At 35.6% G+C, this 21,343-nt stretch overlaps 1 protein-coding gene across 1 annotated transcript in view; it reads right to left on the bottom strand.

Annotated features, from left to right (window-relative positions):
- Positions 1 to 21,343, bottom strand: part of CNTNAP5 (contactin associated protein-like 5) — an 827,651-nt gene that overhangs the window by 425,229 nt on the left and 381,079 nt on the right. Inside the window, exon 6 of the mRNA XM_012727192.1 lies at positions 17,349 to 17,533. Within this exon, the coding sequence (XP_012582646.1) occupies positions 17,349 to 17,533 (185 nt within the window). The remainder of the gene's footprint in view (positions 1 to 17,348; positions 17,534 to 21,343) is intronic.

Here is a 21,343-nt window from a genome sequence, read left to right as displayed (position 1 = left end):
CCGGGGCAGGCGGGAATCGAACTCATGTGGAAGCGGCTTTAGATTCTCAGTGCTGTGCTTTAACCCACTGCGCCACCAGGGAGGGCCAAGGGCCCAAATTTTTAGCACTGGTTTTCACTGAGAAAACTATGGAATACTAGTTTTCTTTACCAGTAAACACTATTTTTGTTTGCCATAAAATCACTACTAAATATGCTTGTGATGGAAATATTTTAAAATGTAAATCTTATCTGTTATCAGTATTTTTTTATTGGATCAAAAGAAGTAATAGTTTCTAAAATCATGTTTATTGCAATATCGTTTAGTAATTAATTCAGTTTTTCTTTAGGGTTGTGAACTGCCTCTGCACGTTCTTAAAATATATTGGAGGATCTTTTCTCCCAAACAGAATGTTTTCTCTATATGTAAACTACAACTGTTACACCAAGAGCTACTTCTGGATGACTGTCTTTTTTTGAAAGTTCAACACTACAAAAATATTTATTTATTTATTTATTTATTTATTTATTGGAGCATTATAATAGATGCTGTCATCAACCCAATATATTTTTGTTATCAAATTATTTTTTGCAATATCTTTCACCTAAGGTTATCATTTATTTTCCCTAGTTTACACATTCATAATTAAAGAAATTCCCTTTGAATTTTATGCTTTGAAAATTTACATTGCAAATGAATTGTTTTCATTAATTAAATACTTTGTCATGTAAATTCAGTCATCCTCTTGTATTTCTTAAAAGGATAAATCTATTAATCAATGCACTTTCTAGCTAATTTCCTTGAACGTTAAGAGACTAATGATATCACACATTTAAAATACATTTTATCAAGTCAATTTTTATAAATTCGTTTTTATTTCTGGTCAAGATAACCGAAAAGCTAGTCAAACCTGTTAGTAATGTTAAATAATAATTATGTCATAGGACATTGCAAAAAATAATACTTTTGATATATTTTCCAATTAGAAATGTAAGTATTAAATTCAGAAAATAATAAAGAAATATTTCCATTCCTGTTTTACACATAATTTATTTATTTGAATGAAAAATGAACAAACATTTAGTTATCCATCTGTCTTTTAAAGTTCTTTGTGACAGAACTCGGGGTATATTATAAACTTACTAATTAAAAATTAATTCTATAACAGGATGAATCATTTTTGTAGGTAATAAATTTATTCTAGATTTTTGATCCATACCTGCCATTTGCCTTGAAATATATGTGACATATGTTAAGTAATACATGATTTAGAGCTTTAGTTTTCATTTTTTTGTTAAATATCTTATCAAATCTAGATTGGTCTCTGAGCAAAATGAAGGGAATTTTAGTTTATTAAAAACATGAATCTTGGGCAATACTATAGAAAACTAAAAAATACACCAGTGGATTTAATTCTACATATATTTTGTAAATATATTTATTTCATAACATAAGGTTCTCCTTCTTTATTAAAGCCACCAAATATTTGAAATGGTCCATTATATTAAACAAGATTCAATTCTATTTTGTACATTATTTCCATAAATTAAGTTTATAATGTAAGTATAATTGTTTGTTACATTTAATGTTTATTTTTAAAGACTTTTTTTTTAGAGTATTTTTCTGCAAACCTTACAGTAAATTTTAGTTTTCTCAAGATCTTTTGAGCCCTTTTCTGTTTTGCAAACAACTGAAATTTTAAACACATCTCTTTAGTCATTTTTAATCAGGACCACAATGATCATCATTTTATAATGGATGCTATCTTCTGACTTTATTTTTTCTAGTCCTGTGTGCACACATTCAATTGGTAAAAAAAAAAAAAAATTGCACACATTCAATTGGTAAAAATTTGCATCCAACTCCAATTTACTTAATTTAATGATTATTTTCTATTACAGTTGTAAGTGTGCTTGGTAATTCCAAATAGTATGGCATTTCTTATTTTATGATTGCTGTGTCTTTTATGCATATTGCCATGCCATCTGTGGACCTTTTACTTTTTTATACTTGACTTGGATAAGAAACACTATGATACACTGTGATTTCTAATTTCTTAAACTATGGCTTTGGTTAACTTTCATTAAAGCACAGATGTAGTTGCCCTCAACCCCATTATGTTCTGAAGTTTGCTTACATAAACTATAATTTTTTATTAATCAGCACATTCACTTTTGTCCACTTTGAAGTTCTTCTTAAGAAATTTTATTGTGTGGCAATTTGTTACAAAATTGCTTACATTTGTAAGTTATATCAACATATGTCTTCCATATTTTTATAGCAAAGCAATTAAAAGTACAATCTCAGGAGTGTCTCAAACTGAGATTCAAACTTGATCTGCCTTGTACTTTCTGTGGAACACTGAGAAAGTAAGTAACTGTGTGTACTTCATTTGTGTTACATAGCTAAGAGAATAATGATAAAAATCTTACATAAATAAGAATGAAATGATGTCTGACACCTGAAGCATTTTGACTGAATCCTATGTTTGTAGGGATTGTTCTCACTGACAGCAAATTATCCATTAATAGGTTCTTCTACAGTAGTAGTTTATACAATTGTTTTCAGAAAGTTCTGATTTTAAATGATACATAGTTACCTTTGTTATATTTTTCAGTCTGAGAATTGTAATACACTAAAAGTTGTTATCAATAGCAATTAAATTGAGTGGTTTTCCATTTTTTAATTATTAAATAAACATTTTTTTCCCCAAGGTCTTATGGACATTTTCATCTGCTTCACAAATTTTTGGAACACCGAAACTTTGTTACTTTTTTTTAAAGGTCCATAGTTCATTTCTAGCTTCAAATTGGTATTGAAGAAAAAAAAAAAAAATGGAGAGAGGACTTGTTAAAAGTGCATGATCACTGTCTATTTTCAAATATATTTTAGGATAACTAATATTGCAATACTGCATGTAAGTTTCTATATCACTTCTTCAAAGGACATTATCTTCTCAGATACCTTTTTTTCTGTATTCTTATTGTTTATTCATCATCCTAAAATATAATGGTTACTTTTTGTTTGGTTTCTTAATTTCTATTCTAAAATTAGTTTTTTTTTCCAGTTAATGTATTATTTTCATTGAGTCACACATCACATTTTGTTTATAATATCCATGTACTACTTATAAATTTTAATGAATCTCTTTAATCTTTAAGCCAAACCATTTCATTCACTTCCGTAAATGTCAAGGATACCTATCACATAATTTTAAATTTCCTTTCAGACCCTAGAGTATTTGATTATGGGACAAATATGGATGATGTTAAATAGGTACTCAATTTCATCTCTCTTCTACCTGAAGTAGCCCAGACACCTTCAGTACATCGGTCTTAATACTGAAGCCCTGCTTTCATGAAATGATGGGTGACCTCTAAATATACTACTATAAACTGCCACAAACCCACTGGCTTTCTATCCCAAACATGACTTATCAAGGGCAATTAACTTTTTTAACTGATATTAATCCAAAACTCTAATTCTTATTATGCTGTCAAGTCTCAAGAAAGAACACTTTTAAAATTCATGTTTGGGTTCAAATCCAACTTGTTGAACTCCTACTTTCTGTGAGTCATAACTCAAGGTCTTGTGGTTGAATGTAGGGTTGAATATAGGGTTTCTTCTAGAAACTTGGGGCTAGTCACTGAAGACAAATGCATCATACAATGGATGAATGGAAGTGAGGTATGGTCAGCACTATACAAAATGCAGATTGTGCTTTGCAAGACAAGAAAAAGGAGTTAGTGATTTTGAGAGCAGAAGGGATTTTTAAAATATCCTGAGAAAGTAATCTTTGGATTGAAGAATAACAGAATTTTGAGAAATGCATTTATGAATATGAGCATCATAGAAATAGTGAAAAGTGTGGAGGGACAAGAAAGTCAATTTTTTATATAAGAAAGCAAAAGCATCTTTCTTGATCACATTGATGCTAGTAACCCAAAATTAATAAATAATAGAATTTTAAGTCATAAGTGAGAATGGTATAGAGGAACTATGTGACCAGTTATTGAATACTAAATGAAACAAATGAAGAGTTACTAAAGGATTTTCAGTAAAGTAATAAGATAATTTACTGGACTATATCATTGATTGAAATAAGAAAAAGAGCTAAGATCCAGGAGGCATGCTTTGGCCTTAGCTAATTGGGGATGGAAGCCTGAAATACAGAGTATTTCAGGTATTGCACAAGGGTGCCCCATGTCCAGATATAGTCCCCAAAACAAAATTGAATATATATTCTTATATAGCATCTCTCCACATATATATATATATCATATATACATATTATTAATATGTATTATATACAAAGTGCATATTATGCATATTCTTGTATACTATAAAACATGTATGAAAAAACATGTATGTGTTTACACACAAACACACACATGTATGTATATATGTATTATTTGTTGAAGAACTGGGGTACAGGCCAGAGGTGTGGGGGTTGAGAGGATTCACTAGCAACAGAGTGGGGAACAGAACAGGTGGATTAATGAAATTCACTGCTGAGGGGAGCAATAGGCAGGTCTGGAAAGGTCTGCTGCACCATGTGGCTAGGAATTGAACTTAGGCTAAAGCAATTGTAGGAGTAAGACTTAGTCCCTAGACCACCAGGGAGGCCCCACATTGATGAATTTTGATTAAATGACACATCTAAAAGATATATACCCTTATCAACATATCTAAAACATTTCCCTATAACTTTTAAATCCCAATCACATTAACTTGCTCTATTTTTGTACTTTTCCTTTATCCTTAATAAGTAATTTGGATTTTTGTTCCATTGCTCACATTTGTTGTTCCTGCTAAAATGAAAGTGTTATGAAGAAAGATACCATTTCCTCTTCACCGACATATTCCAAACATTATGAATGGTATCTGAATCATAACAGATGCTAAAAAAATATATTTATTGAATGTTTGGAATACATCTTAGGAAAAAAATGATACTCAAAAGACACAAACAATAATCTAATCATTTTTGAATATTTAATGTGAGAGGTATGAATCAAGTCTACTAGATCCAATAAATATTGATTAAATTGAACACAAGCAAATTTCTCCTAAAATTGTTTTTTCTTCATGGTCCTTCTTTTAGTTAATTCAGTTGTTTTCTTTTCTACCTTGTCTTCCTTGTATTCCCTTGGAAAACCAAATGATGTGTCTTAGTGGTCAACAAAAGCAAGTGTTAGGTTGCAAAGTTTCACTCAGTCTTGGTATCTTGGATGATACAGTACAATTGGGTAACCTAGTGGCTTTCTGGTGTCACAGCTGGGCTGAGATTTAAAGACTCCCAATAGAAAGTCTGCTTTGATGTTAAATTTATGAAGTTCCAGAATTTGCCATATACTCTTCTTTTGATCTCCTTCCTCTTCTTTTGTCTGTCATTTGCTTGTCTCTTGTTCAATCTTTGATGTTATTTCACGATAATAAGTTCATTCTTCTTATTGGCTTTTTCTCTGGCCCGTCCAAATTGGAAGTCTTTCTGTTACAAAGATGCCTTTTTCTATCTGACTTGAATTTCTGATACTTTTGAAGTTTCTCATGTGTGAATATTTGTCTCACTTTGACTCTGACAGTCCACTTAGTAATGGAAGATGTATTAAAATAATTATAATAAAAAAATATATGGTCAGTTGTTTTCTTTTTCAATGTTTAAAAGCACGCATTAGCTGGGCATTTGTTAAATATTGTGGCGAGATTAATCCATCATTAGCCTTTGAGAAGCTGTTCAAGTTTGATAAATTTCTGTCATTTCAAATGAGACCAGAAATTCCAACAACCTTATGAAATGTGTTGTTTTAAATATTAACTTAAATTTAAATGGTTACAACAAGAAAAAGCACTAAATATGTCAAATGAGATGAAAGCAATCAAAGTCACAATTTATACTTCCACTCTATTCTTTTATTTATTTATTTATTGCATAGAAGAACTGGGGTACAGGTCAAAGGTACAAGGTACAAGGGTGTTGAGAGGATTCACCAGAGACAGAATGAGGAGCAGAACAGGTTTATCAGCTACACCATATGTGGATGAGCTCCCTGGCAGGGGATTAAACTCAGGCCACAACAGTGATAGCATAGACACTTAACATCCAGGGCCACCAAGGAGGTTCTTCTCTACTCTTTGACTTGTTCAGTAACTCATTCTGTAAGATCTTTGGAACTTTAGATCAATATAAACTTTAAAAAGTATACAATGCATATGATGCCTTAATTTTGTCTTCATTTTGGGGATCACATACTACAGGAAAATAATTGGTTACATTTTCAATAAAAGTTACCTCTTTTTCAAAAAAATCCCAAGGTGACATTAGTTTGTATTATGTGGATTCTAAATGCACAATATTATAAATATTGTGTATATAAATATGATGTTCAATACTAAAAATGTAATACCAACCTTCACTACACAATTGACTCTTTTTATCAGATTTAACCACCTTTTTGGTTCTCATAGTTAAGTTTAATGTTGATTTGTTTAATGTGTTCATTCATTTCATTTTTTTTTATCTTCCACATATGAGTGAAATCATATAGTTTCTTTGTCTCCAATTGAGTAATTCACTATGTGTTATCCATTCTGTTGCATATGGCAGGATTTTACCTTTGCCATGGCTGAGGAGTACTACAGTATACTGGCATACATGTGCATTAATATACTAATATATACCCATACACAAATATGTATACACATACACAAATACACACACACACACAGAGATACACTTTTCTTCTTCATGTAATCATCTGTTAATGGGCAAATTCCAGTCTTTATTGATGAGTGAGACTTGTACTATTCTGTTTTACTAGGGACACCATGGAAATGATATCTGACAAAGACATGGCACTGTATTGCATAAGAGGAAGCTCAGATCTTCATGATTTTCCTTTTTTATTACAGTTTCTTTTCCACACTTACTCCCACACTTACTCCCCAGAACTCCAAGTCATCATCTGCCCTTTCCACTCTGAGCCAAGCTCAATTGTTGCCCCTTATATTTTATCTGGGTTTGGGATCTCTATTTCAACCCCCAATACTCTTCTTGACTAAGATTTTGTTTCAGTAATAACAATGGTTGTATTCATTGATTCGTTTTGTAGATAGGGAACAATGTTTAGAGCTTACTTATGCTATTTTACTCTAGACTTTGAGATTTATTATTTCCTCCTTGTTAAAACTGAAGAAAATGGCCCTCCCTGGTGGCTCAGCGGGTTAGAGCGCAGCACTGAGAATCTAAAGCCGCTTCCGCATGAGTTCAATTCCCGCCAGCCCCGGAGGTGACCACATGGTGTGGCAGACCTCTCCTGACCCGCCCGCTGCTCCCCTCAGCAGTGTACTTCGACCGTTTGCCTGTTCTGTTGCCCACTCTGTCTCTGGTGAAGCCTCTCACCGCCCCTGAGCCTCTGGCCTGTACCCCAGTTCTGTATGCACAAATAAATAAAATCTTTAAAAAAACTGAAGAAAATGATGGCATGCAGTGTGTTAGAACCTGGCTGAGCCCCTTCAGTCAAGATGTAGAACTGCAAGAACTTCAAGCCCTTAATTTCTGAGTCTCTCTTCTGAACAACTATACAGTTTCCCCTCAAGCTCTATTTTATTTCTGGTTCCTTAGGAAAACCATATATAAGCCTAATGTAGACCCAGGCTAGGTTAGTTAGTTTTAGAAAATGATTTGAGTCATGTATGTTTTAATATTCAAGTATGTCAGGCCTTGGAAATCTTAACTTCAGTATCCCTCCGAGTGACCAGAGCTCCCACTCTAGTATCAGGACTCCAGAGAACCTGACAGACACACTTGTTACATCCTGTATTGTGGGAGGAGAGCAAAAACCTCCCTGCTCTGTCATGACGTTACTACACATACCCAAGAGCTTCCTAGCTAAAAGGCTCTGAAGTTGCTTGAAGGACTGACTCCTACTCCCCCTCTCTGTTCTCCTGAGTGTGCACTATGTACCTGTCAGTATGAGGAGTCACCACAGGAATGCTGTGGACAATATGGACAGTGTTTGACCATTCAGGATGTGGTTATCAAGGTTCACTGTTAAAATATTAGTACAGGGTATTTTGTTCAATAGTTTGTTATTTTTTTTCCAAATATTTATTTGTTTATGCATACAGAGCTGGAGTAAGACCAAAGGTGTGGAGGCAATGAGAAGATTCACCAGACACAGAGTGGGCAGCTCAACAGATTAACTGAGTACACTGCAGAGGGGAGTATCAGGAGGGTCAGGAGAGATCTGCCACATCATGTGGATCACCTCCGAGGTGGGGATCGAACTCATGCTGAAGGTTTTAGCTGCTTAGCGCTGCGCTTTAACCCACTGTGCCACCAGGGAGGGCCCTGTTATTTTATTTTTAACTTTTTAAATATTTAGTTTTATGGTATGTGGGGTGCATTTGCTCACTTGCCTGAGGCCCTACAAGCATTGGAGTGGGACTTGCTTAACATTACAATATTTTATTAATGATTATAATAATTTAGTCTACATTTAGCCAGTGTCAAAATGTCTTATTAGCCACTTTCCACTAGAATTGGAAGGGTAATTAAAACCTACTACATCCTCCCTAAGAGAGCTAAATAATGCCAGAGGAAATCTTGCTTTTTTTTTTTTTTTTTTTTTTTGGAAGGGTAAAAAAAACCTAATGGAGTTGTGAGGAAAAAAAAAAAAAAGTCCATCTGTTAGCTGAATTTTTTTTTTTTTTTTTTTTTTAGTTTATGTTCATAAAAATAATAATCTTAGGGGGGGGGCTCTTCTTGGTGGTGTAATAAGTTAAAGTGCAGCACTATGAAGCTACCCAAAGCCACTGAAGCTCAGTTTCAATCCCCAACATGTAAGTGACCGACATGGTGTGGTAGACCTCTCCTGACCTGCCTACTGCTCCCCTCAGAAGTGTATTTCAGTGATCTGCCTGTTCACCAGAGACCACTCTGTCTCTGGTGAATCCTCTTACTCCCTACACCTCTGGCTTGCACCTATGTCTTGTATATATATATAAATAAATAAGTCTTAAAAAAAAAAAAAGAGCAATGTCCTTGGGGGTTATGGTATTGGTGTTGAAATATCCCCTCCATGTTCAACACAATCAGTTTATTTTAATGTGTATCACAGAAGTTTTTATATTCTATTTATCTACTATACTACATGTCAAAACATAAAATCAGCCAATTCCACAAATCACAGCCATTTTAAATTCAAACTGGAAAGAAAATGGTACTGTGTAATGTGATTGCCAGTCTTATATAAATGCAGAAGTTAGGACAATATCAGAACCTGCAGTTTCATCTCCAGGAACTCTCCCTCCTTCACATGGGAAACCTGGTCTAGAAGGATGCCTTGCATGGCTACAGACCTGGGCTCAAATTCTGTGTCTGTTTATTAGTGGATAGTGAGGAATAAGAATGGGGTGCCCCTCCTCTCTCTCATCTTGATTTTATGTTTGTGATACAGAACATCATAATCTCCGCACAACATTGTTTTTGGGGAGTTAAGTAAAATTGCAACTGCCACACAATATAAAATTTGTTTTCTTCCCTTTTTTCCTCTTTATTTTGTCTTTGCATCTTCTACTTTCATCTTTGTTACTTCATTTTCTTCCATTTATTTTCCTTCTGTAGGCCTTTTCTGAGAGGTGGCAACTGAGTTTCCAAAGAAAAATATTACTAACAATTACAGCATCACATGATCTGGAAAACACTTCTCCTAGTAATCTGTAGTTAGTCTGATGACCAAATAAATAGTTGTAGTGTGTCTGACGAGTAATCAACCCCCTCCCACTTCTAAAAATAATGTCCATTTGGCAATGTCAAGGTACAGATATCAGGAAGGGATGGCTCTGAGCTTGAAGGACAGATTGGAACTTCTTTTATGAAGGAAAATAAGGGTGAATGAATATCTTTTATAACTCTCAGAAGCACCCTTCATTTACTTAACGAATGTTTATTGTTTGTGTGTGTTATGTTTCAGATACAAATCTACAGAGAAAAATGAAATTGAAAAAGGAAATCTTGATTCTTATAATGAACTTAAATTGTTAGTGTGGGAATGCTGAGAGAGACAATTACCTATAAGTGGACTTAATAACATATTGTCAATTTGAAAAAAAAGAATACCAACACATAAAATAATTCAAAGGATGTAATTTCATAAGCAAACATAAGAGACAGCTTTTCAGCCGTATATCCTTTTGATTGCTCCAGTGTCTTCTTTTTTCCTTCCATGTAATATGTGGGGTATGTTGCATGCAATACAGTTTGAAAACTTTTAAAAGTATGTGATGAAAAGTTAAACTTCTTTTTTCTTTGAGAACACTTTGTTTTGACCTCATTCATCTCTTTAGTATATATCCAGAAATATTTGTGCATCCATGTGCTTGCAAGTCTATGCATTCCTTCCTATTTATTTAAATGCAGGTACTATTTATACTACACTGTTTTTACTTTCATTTAACAATTTATGTTCGTGATATTTCCACATTTATACTAGAGATAGTAAAACATATAGGGCAGCCTTATTCTTCTTAATGAACTCATAATTCTATATAAGCTTGTCAAGCACACACACAAAACAAGGTGAGCCCAAGGTCAAGGCCTGAATGATTCATTAGTAAAGGTCAAGAAGCCATTTTTAGTTGTAGATGGTTTGTAAGTTGTGTAGATAGCTAAAGGAGATTAGCCAAATGTTACAGCTCCCCATCATCCCCTCCTCATACCAGAAATGATGATATCAAAACAAAATGGGTTGGATGACACAGCACAAGTTGCGGGCTACTAATGTTCTCCTTCCGGTAGTCAGTTCTACATACTGCTTCTCTGCTGCTGTATTCTGAGAGGGCGAAGTCTCACACATCAATGACATCTAAAAGGAAAGGAAGAACTGTACCTTGACAGTCTTTTAAGGGACAGGAAGGAGTGGAGGATGTAGCCTTGGGAATTCTCCTTGCTGGTCCCTCTCGCTAGTGTTTCAGAAACATCACAGGCATCCTTTCAAAGCTCACACCAGCTGTAGCACAAGCCTTAGGCTGTGCTATGTGCCAATACAGAGAGGTTACAATGGCAATGTGGTAGAACTAGTTCCTCTAAGGTAGAGCAGAATTTTTAATAACCCCCTTTTGGGCCCTTCTTGGTGGTGCAACGGGTTAAAAGCACAGCACTATGAAGATGTCTGTAGCCATTACAGCACAAATTTGATCTCTGGCCAGGGAGCTGACCCCTATATGGTGCAGCAGGCCTTTCCTGTCTCAAGTTCTGCTCCCCTCAGCAGTGTATTTCAGTAGAGCTGCCTGTTCTACTACCTCCTACTCTATCTCTGGTGAATCCTCTCACACACCCCTACCCCCTATACCTTGGGCCTATACCCCAGTTCTTTTATGCATAAATAAATGCATCTTAAAAAATAATAATAAAAAAAACTCTTTCTTGTCAGGAAATTTTCAGTCTTTTAATCTCCCTAAGACATACCTCATTGAACACATTTGCTTATAAGCATAGGGTAAATTGCTAAAGACATAATTGATAAAGAATATGTATTTCCAATTTGAAAAAGTTGCCTTTTTTGATATCTTGTTAATTGTGTGTCATACCACTGTATGAACTAGTCCTAATTTCTTTACATCTATGCCAAAAGTATAGTATAAAGTTTTCAGTCTTTTTCATCCAAGCAACAAATCGATTACAAAGTAGTATAGATTTCCAGTCCTTTTTTCATGAGTGAGAATATTATTTTATGTCCCTTTTGTATCTCCTATATTTTCATATACTTAATACTTCCATTAGGTTACCTTTTAAAGAATTATTATAGGAGTTTTTATTTACTAATTTAATTATTACTTTTTGAAGTGCTTTTCCAAGATATGGAGGTGCATGGATAATTTTATTATATTTGTTTTTTTTGTGCATGACCATTGGTCTTTGTGAAACAATACATGAACAATGTCTTATTTTATTTCCAACTTTCCAAAATTGATGTACTAATTAGAAGTTTCTCCTATTATCCTAGATGCTGAAAACACTATTTCTTATTTTCTTCATAATTTCTATAGAACTTTTTCTTTTTGCATTGTTATTTTATTTCCTCAACTGAGGTAATATTGGTTTATGATATTGTACATGAATCAGAGGTTTACGTTCACACATTTTCAGGTGTACGTTACCATACAACACTCAACACCAAGGCACATATAATCTCTATCTCAGTTCAAATTAGCTTTTTTGCATTTTTGAGGTGAATGGAATTAATAGATCATAAGAAAATTCCAACTAGCAATGCATGACAGATAATTTATTTTTAAGGATGTATACAAGGTATTAGAATCTTAATGACAAACTTAATACAGAATGTTGATTTATAATAATGCACACCTAAAATTATCTATTGTTATAATGTAATGTTACTTCAATTAAAAAATTCTAAAAAGTAGTTAATCAGTTTTTACTAGAAATTCTCTTTAAAATATATTGTTTTACCTTATAAAATCCTCATATATTCATGACATAATGTATAAATCATATACTTTTAAATATACTATTAATAGTTTTGGTTCAAACAAGTTGGCTATGTAAAGGAGAATTGATGAGAGCTCTTGATAAGCGAAGACTTCTCAGGTCACAAAATTTTCAGGGAAATGGGATGCTACTCAGAACCTAAAAAAATCCCTTGTGTAAAGCCCTTCTGCACAAGGTGGGAAGTAAAGTAGCTTGCTAGACTGTCTTTCTCACAAACATTTGAAGAAAATCATATGGTCTGAGTGATGTGAACTGAGATGACATTCCAATGAAATCTGCAATTTTTTCTGTTTTTATGATGGGGAAAAAAAGAGAGAAAATGCCCTTCCTTGCGTATGTGTGTGTGTTTGTGTGTGTGTGTTTCTAGGTAGAAGGAAAAGCAGAACACTTCATACATCTGAGCATGGCCAATTTCCAACCAGATGTCTCACTTAAAGACATTATGCCACTTGATTGATATTCTTAAGGTAAAATAAAATGGGAAGATAAAAGTTCACATAACTTCTTACCAAATGGCACCACATAATGCTGACATTTATTGTTTTTTTCCTCTAAATTTATTTATTTTCATACATTTTTATTCATTTTTGTACAGTAATCGGTTTCTTGTCTCAAGTGTAGCCCATAGTTCTCCCACCACCTCAGCACCTGTGAACCATCACTTTAGTCCCTTGTGCTCTTCTCTCCCCTTTTTTGACTGCTCTCTCTTCTACTGTATGCCTCAGATCTATGGTCAGCTTGAATGCTTTGTCCTTTCTGGACCCTTTGTTTGGTTTGTGTACCTCCCACATATAAGTGAAACTATTCAACATTTCTCATTTCCTTCTGACTTATTTTGCTTCACAATGCCAACATTAGTAAAGGAATATCAATTTTCATACCATATCAACCCTGTTGTAATATTTTATAAGGGCCAGCTCTAGAGGATCAGTAAATTCTCTAAATGAAATTGAAGGTCCTGGATTCAATCACCCTTCTAGTGGGTGATAAATATCAGGACTCACATGTGAATGTATGATTCCATAACAGTAAACAAATATATAACCCATATTTTAATGAAGAGAAAACATTGTTTTCTATAAACTTCAGAAGTTAGCTCTATTGCTTCCAGCAAGGATATTGCTTTTGTGGAACTGAAATTAAAAAGTTTTCCAGGATAATGGTGAAGTAGAGATTGTGACATGGGACTCTTGCCTCAGTGTTCTTCCTTGTCCACACAGCATTTAAGGTCACTTCAAAGACTGGAGAACTCCATTGTTCCAGAGATTTCTTCTGACATTCAATGTGCATGTGCCAATAAAAGTAATATCTCATGCCACTATCATAGTCCAGTAAACCTGCCTTCTTTTATATTAGAATAGACTGAACACTGTGGAAGGAACTTGAGTTTTCTGTAGAAAAGTTGCTTTAGAGGAATATTTCAAGATGTTTCCTTCTTAGGAAACACATTTTTAGGAGGCACCATGAGATCAAGCATTTCCTGAAAATTTTCTGTAATAGCTTCACAAATTGAGGGACATCATTAGATTTCATTTCCCTAAGGTTGACATCACCTATATCCACTCAAATGTGGTATAGAGAGTCTATGCACAGAAGATCATGGGTAGGGTGACATAGGCTTGGCATCAAGGCATGTCAAATAAGTCAACTGGGTGAGTTTTAGAGTCATCTTCTAAGACTCTAGAGGATATATGACTGGGAAAATTGTGAGACTTTAAGATGACTTTGTTTTTTTTCCATTCTCAAGTTCATAAAAGATAGTTTTTGCTTGGAGATAATTCCAAATTGTATGCAGTCTTTTTATCTCAAAAGTCACTTAAAGTTGATAAAAGAGAATGACTGATATTCATAGACACAATTAACAGCTACTCAAAAAAAATGCTATCTGGTACTTTGCATTCTGAGTCAAAGCGACAGATTCTCTTTTGAAGTTAATAAATGGCATAACTTATCAAGAGTTTGTGGAACTAAGGTTGGGATCAAAAGAGGGTATCATTCTTACAGCTCACGGTAGTGATTGAAAAAAGTCAGAACCTATTTTTTTTCAATTATTCATTTCCACCAACACTTTCCATTATGTATCCCAGCCAGGATTTGAAACTGCTAACAGTTTTCTACCATCTGTATAGCACCTTCTTCCACACCTACATACAAACCTAAGTTACAGAGTAATTATTATGGGTTCTCAGACATTAGCGCACACCAGAGCTTCCTAGAAGTTTCTAAAAGCTAATTCTTGATCCTCAAAGTTTTTGACTCAGTGGATATCGGTGAGCCTGGTTATATTCACTTTTAATAAATTCTCAGGTGATGTTAACCAGCCTGGGCTCAGAAGCAGAATTATTAGTCTTAAACAAGCTGGTCATATCACTTTCCACCAGAGAGTCATTTAGTATATCCATATCTGCTTTAGTTTAAGCTCCTATGGTCCATCATCACCCGGGTCTTCCCCAATTCCTTTACCTTACACTGGTCTCTGTCTCTAAATGCTTCACAGTCTGCTTAGAGGTGACACATATAGACATACTCAGACTTGCACACATATGTGTAAACAAAGAAAAACTTATTTTAGTGGCATATCATTGCTGATACCTAATTGTCTAATACAATATACAATGATATATATTGCAAATTTCATATAATAAGTTGGTTCATAAATAATGTTTGTGTTGATTTTTCACTCTACTCTTTTATCTGTAACCACAAAATCTCCATATATTCTTTTACTTACTATTTTTATATAAATGTAAAACTTATTCTTAACACATTAGAGTTAGTAGTCTTCACATAGACTTGATCTACAGGCCATAGTTTGCTGATCTTTGTTGGATTTGAGGCTATCAAAAGAACATCATTGAAGATGGAATTGGGATAAATGCACTATAACTGCCCAATGTAGAATATTTACACCACATGTATGAAAGAGAATTAAAAAAATTCAAGTACTGGCCCTCCCTGGTGGCGCAGTGGGTTAAAGCACAGCACTGAGAATCTACAGCTGCTTCCGCATGAGTTCGATTCCCGCCTGCCCCGGAGGTGACCACATGGCGTGGCAGACCTCTCCTGACCCGCCCGCTGCTCCCCTCAGCAGTGTACTTCATTGATCTGCCTGTTCTGCTCCCCACTCTGTCTCTGGTGAGGCCTCTCGCCGCCCCTGAGCCTCTGGCCTGTACCCCAGTTCTGTATGCACAAATAAATAAATCTTTAAAAAAAAATTTTTTTTTTCAAGTAGGAACAAGTAGATACCTAGGTAGATAGGTAGGCAGACAGACAGGCAGATGAATTTAGTACCTTCTAAAATAGTTTCATGAATTGTAAGTGTATATATCTTATTTTTAGTAATGGCTATGTTGACAGAAAAGCTCACAAAATTCCTTAATATCTACCATTTGACCCTCAGGAGTCTGATGCAGCTGGTACTGTCACTTCCTGAAGTTTGGACCCCACAAACAGAACTGCTTGCCATTTTATGCCATGTCCTATGCAGTGTGCTCTCTAGCCTGGCATGCCTTCTTGAACTTGTTATCAGCTAATTTGGCTAGTCAAGTCCTGGCAGCATCTCCAGATAGAAGCCTTCCACCAACTTTCCAGGTTGAGTCTCTCCCCCATGTCCCCTCCCTCTCTGCACTGCAGTTTTTACCTCCTTGTCCTGCAGAGGCTTATCTCTGGGCCTGACTCTGCTATTAGATTGTGAGTTTCCACCACAGGGGCTTCACATCAGCCATCTCTGTATTTCTGCCTAGGGCAGCGCATGGGATGTACTAGGACATGGTACAGTTGACCTTTGAACAACTTGGGTTTGACCTGTGCAGGTCCTCACTTAACATGCAAATATTTTTCAGGAGGTAAATAATTTATTGGTTGTTGATAGATATTTCCTGGTCAGTATATTTTAATTTTAGTATATATTTTCTTCCATATGACTTTCTTATTATCTTTCTTTTTGTTAGGTTACTTTATTAATATAGTATATGATAAATAGAAATAATAGACATTGATAGATTGATACAGTACACTATGCAAAGTATTTTTATTTTAATTTACAGTTTATATTGTTGATAAAATAATAGTGCCAATAGTGCCAATAATAGGTAAGTTTGGGGAAAATGTAAAGTCAAGTGCAGATTTTTGACTTTGTGTGACTCAATGTCCCTAACCCCCATGTAGTTCAAAGACCAGTTGTACAATTTCTTAATCTGAATATAAGAAAATATACATGAGGTTTGAAATTCAGGCTGCAGAAATCGGTGCAAGTTCTTTGTTTTGCAGAGTAGGTGCATTTCTGCTGGCCTCTTTTACAAAAAAATAAAAAATAAAATAAAACGAGGAAAAAACAGCAAGTCATGCATTTTAGTTAAAAGTTTGCACATGAATGAAGTTAAAGACAGTGCTATAGGGAAGATTTTAAATTCCTTTGGACTTTGTTCGTAATTTCTTTTTTTTTTTTTGTTATTGAGGTATAATTGACATCTTACATTTTATGGGTGTAATTTCAGTATCTTTTTCTATCCTAGTTAATTGAAGTTAATTTTTGAGAAAAAAAAAATAGTGAGTGTAACCATTAGACTAGATAGTGGCACAGGGAAAATGCCAGCCAAAAATAGTAAGAAGTAAAGAGGAAATTTGCTGGTTTTAAGTGCACATACTAGAAGATGCTGTGAGCTCCACCCAGGATTGCCAAGGCAGCTCTCTGAGCTCACTGCTCATAATCTCTCAGGCTTCCATACAGGAAAAAATAACCGCAGGGAAAGATTACTAGGGCTTCATATCTTCTCTCAAGTCCTCTTTTGCTTATATATTTTTCTTACTGATCCTGAGTAATGGGTCCATTGACATGCAGGGAGAGTCAACTCACCTCATAGTCAATGTCTAAGGCATCTGCCTCGCCCTTGGTTCGGAAGTGCTGTGTGTGCTTGTCCACCGTGAAGTTCACCAGCTTGCCCACCCGCTCAATGAGGACTGAGTGCCAGTGCTGATCATCCAAGAGGCTGCCCAGGGTGGCTGAGGGTGGGCTGCTGCTGAGTCGAGGTTTGCTGTCTTCTGTGAAGGGGAAAGGAAAATGGTTAACACCCATGCCTAAGAGTGGCTTGGTTTGCAAGCAAGATCTTTTCTCTCTGTCCTACATGGAAAGGATAATTCTCTGGGCAGGTCCAGAACAGTGCTGAACTTGAGGAAGAAAAGCAAGGTTTTGTTTTGTTTTTAGGAAAAACAAGTTTTGACTATAACTTCTAGGATGAATTGATACACACTTTCACTTCTAGTCATGAAGTGACATTTTGAATACTTGAACAATAATAAAAGAAAATCTATGTGATGGCTAAATTAGTAATATTGAAAATAGGGGTTATCACATTAGAATAATACTCATTCTTAGCCCTCCCTGGTGGCGCAACAGGTTAAAGCACAGCACTAAGAAACTAAAGCTACTACAGCATGAGTTCGATCCCCGCCTGCCCAGGAGGTGACCACATGGTGTGGCAAACCTCTCCTGACCCGCCTGCTGCTCCCCTCAGCAGTGTACTTCAATGATCTGCCTGTTCTGCTCCCCACTCTGTCTGTGGTGAAGCCTCTCACCACCCCTGCACCTCTGGCCTGTACCCCAGTTCTGTATGCATAAATAAATAAACCTTTAAAAAAAAGAATAATATTCTTTGCCTTTGAGCTGAGAAAGTTGATCTTGAGTTATCTTTCAGAAGAAGTATGAATATTGAAATAAAAAAAAAAAAACAATGGGTAAAACAATGGGAAAACAATGGGTATCCTAAGTTTAGGTCAGTCTGGGCAAGGGTAAACAAACAACTATTTCAGCTGCCATTTTGAAGTGCATTGGCATGTAAGTCAGGAATTTTATGGTCTCCATCTTTAAACCTCTGAGAAATTGTTTGTATTTCACAAACAACGAATCTAAGGCTTAGTGCAGTTAGGGTTTGAATCCAGGTCCTCTGTATCTTTTTTCTCTGATCATATGTGGAATCAACCTGTTATGAATCAAATGAAACTCCATCTTGTCTCTAAGATGCCATGCTGAGCCTTCTAGGTGGAAATTAAACAGCCTGACTCAGCCATTCAGTCACTAATATAAAATGAGATCACTGCTGATCATGTCAACTGACCCCACATAGCAGCCATCTGTTAGAAGACTGAACACCAGTCGTGGACAAACAGATGGACTTCAGAACCAACCTAAATATTTTCATCACAAATGACCTAAACTGAGACCGTTTCCCTGCCTGATCCTTTAAAACTCCTCTCTGCCAGTATCCTGATGAGGTGTATCTTGGAACTGATCTTAGTCATGAACTTAGTCATGAACTCAGGGTTTCTATTCTGAAAAAATGGTCTTTTGATTATTAATTGGCAGTCTAATTATTTTTCTTGGGTTGACACAGGACCTGGTTTTGTCTTGATACAGCAAAAGTTGAGCTGAGGGAAAACACCTAGGACAATTTGAGAGGTACAGGTAGAAAGTACATTTTTCAACCAAGTCTGCCTGGCTTTCCTTCTTCCCTTCTCTGCCTCTCCTCCAATTTTATGGAAGTCCCTGCTTGTATTCTTTTATTAAAAAAAATAAAATAAAATAGAGCTTTTCTTTCCTTTCAGATTTAGCAAAATGAACAGTTAAATTCAGCTAATTATTACTTATATAAACACTTTGACTTTTGGGAATAATTTTATATATTTAGTCCTCCTAGGAACTCAGAGCTAAATGTCTCTCCCTCTTGCCTAAGATGTGTTTTACCAGAACGGCTGCAACAGCCTTCTTGACAGAGTGACATTAAGGGGGCTGGAGCCGCCATTTCCCCTGCAGCCTGCTACTCCCACCTCCATTATGGCCCTACCTCACTGCTTCCTCTTTGAATAATACATCTTGCCTCATAGGGGGTGGGGGCAGGACTGCAAACTTATTATAATTGAAAGATTAGAGCTGGTGAATTCATAACTAACTTTATTTGATTGACGTATTCATTGTTTATTATTCCACAACTTTTGAGTTCTCGTAATTTGTCAAATTATGATAAAAGGTTAACATATTTATTTTTCTTTCTCCATCCCTCCCTCTCTTTTTTCTCTTGCTACTCATTTTCTTCCTTCCTTCCAAAAAAAAAGTTACTGATATCACCCTGTGCTGGCTGCAGTGCCAGTGACAGTTAATATATAAATGAGATAAAGGCGCCACAGAGTTAAAAGCACACTCCCCTCTCTGAAGGTCTTGCTGTGGAGTTTCTCAGTAAATAAACTGATAAGAGGTGCACCTGCAGGTCAGGACCAGCAGACAGGATGCTCTGTGTGTGTGTGTGTGTGTGCGCGCGCGCGCGCACGCGAGTGCGCGCACGCGTCCGGGTTGGGGGGTTGGGGGGTGTACAGAGAAGCCACAGATCTGAGATTTGGGCAGAAGGAGGAGCATTGTCTGAAGCCAGTAGACAGCAGGGAGAGGAAGTGGAGGGACACCATGCAAGGAACGCCATGACACACAGATCTGGCTTATACCATCCAGAACCAGTATGCTGCTTCCAGATTTTAATTTACCTTTAAGGCTTAGGAGCCATTGGCCAGTTAGTAAGCATGTAATTACTAACTCAGATTGAAATTGAAATTCAATTTTTTTTTTTCTTTTAGCAGTATGAGAATTTGGTTAGGAGATAAAGCTGGCCATTATGCTGACAGTTATCTAGATAGGGGACAAAGGGAGTGAGATAAAGAGAACATGGGACGGGGATGAATGGGTTTCTAAGTGATGGCAAGGTGTTACCATATGGAGGCTTCTGTCACTTTGATATTGGGTCTGGAGATAACAAAGGAAATAATTTCTAAGTCTGTCCTCAGCAGCTGGGTGAAAAGTGTTACTAGTCATGAGATAGATAAAAAAGAACACCTCTACCTCTCTCTCTCTCATCATCATGCATACACACAACTTTTATTTATAAAATAAAACATTTTCGAGAGCTAAGAAACAGTGTGCCTTCTTTTTATTTATTCTAAGTAATAACTAAAAAATATTTAATATTAGTTTGTGCTTTCTGATGTGTATCTCAATGTTTTTAAAAAGGGAAAGTGAAAGGGCATATGACAATCAGTTATTAATATGAGTCCAAAACATTAATACATGAAATATAAAAATCACTACAAGCCACAAAATGAAAAAAGTCACATCAGCACACCTCCATCACCACTTATTTATTTAAATTGAGTTCTTTAATAGAACCGTTATTAATCACAATTATAATAAAATATTTAATATTTTTGATTTATTAATAATTTTCTGCCCAGCCCTCCCTGGTGTCACAGCGGGTTAAAATGCAGCACTGCAAATTAGCCACAGCTGGTTCAGTGCAAGTTCCATCCCAGCCCCCGGCCAGAAGGTGACCCACATGGCACAGCAGACCTCTCCTAACCTGCCCCCTGTTCCCCTCAACAATGAATTTCACTGATCTGACTGTTCAGCTCCCCACTGCCTCTGCTGAATCCTCTCACCACCCCTGTGCCTCTGACCTGTACTCCAGTTCTGTATGTATAAATTAATAAATGAATCTTTAAAAAAAAAAATCCTCCCAAACTTGTCTTATAAAGCTATTTTGTATTCCACTGAAATAAACATGGACGGACACACACACACACACACACACACACACATATTTTTAAACTAATTTCTTAATCAGATATTCAGGATTTCTACTGTTAATACTTGAAACTCATAAAATAGTTCATCTGTAGAGTACATGTTTATATATATGCTACCATCACTGTTGTACACATTTTTAAATAAGGAACTGGTAGTCAAAGATTTTCACATTTGCTAATTTGACAGCCAATGTCCTCTGTAAAATCCATACTATTTAAAGCATTACTAGT

This window comes from Condylura cristata, unplaced genomic scaffold (assembly GCF_000260355.1).
Source record: "Condylura cristata isolate star-nosed mole 26May11 unplaced genomic scaffold, ConCri1.0 scaffold00002, whole genome shotgun sequence".
NCBI lineage: Eukaryota > Metazoa > Chordata > Mammalia > Eulipotyphla > Talpidae > Condylura > Condylura cristata.
Note: the sequence above shows the minus strand (reverse complement) of the source record. Positions and strands in the feature narration are given on the sequence as shown.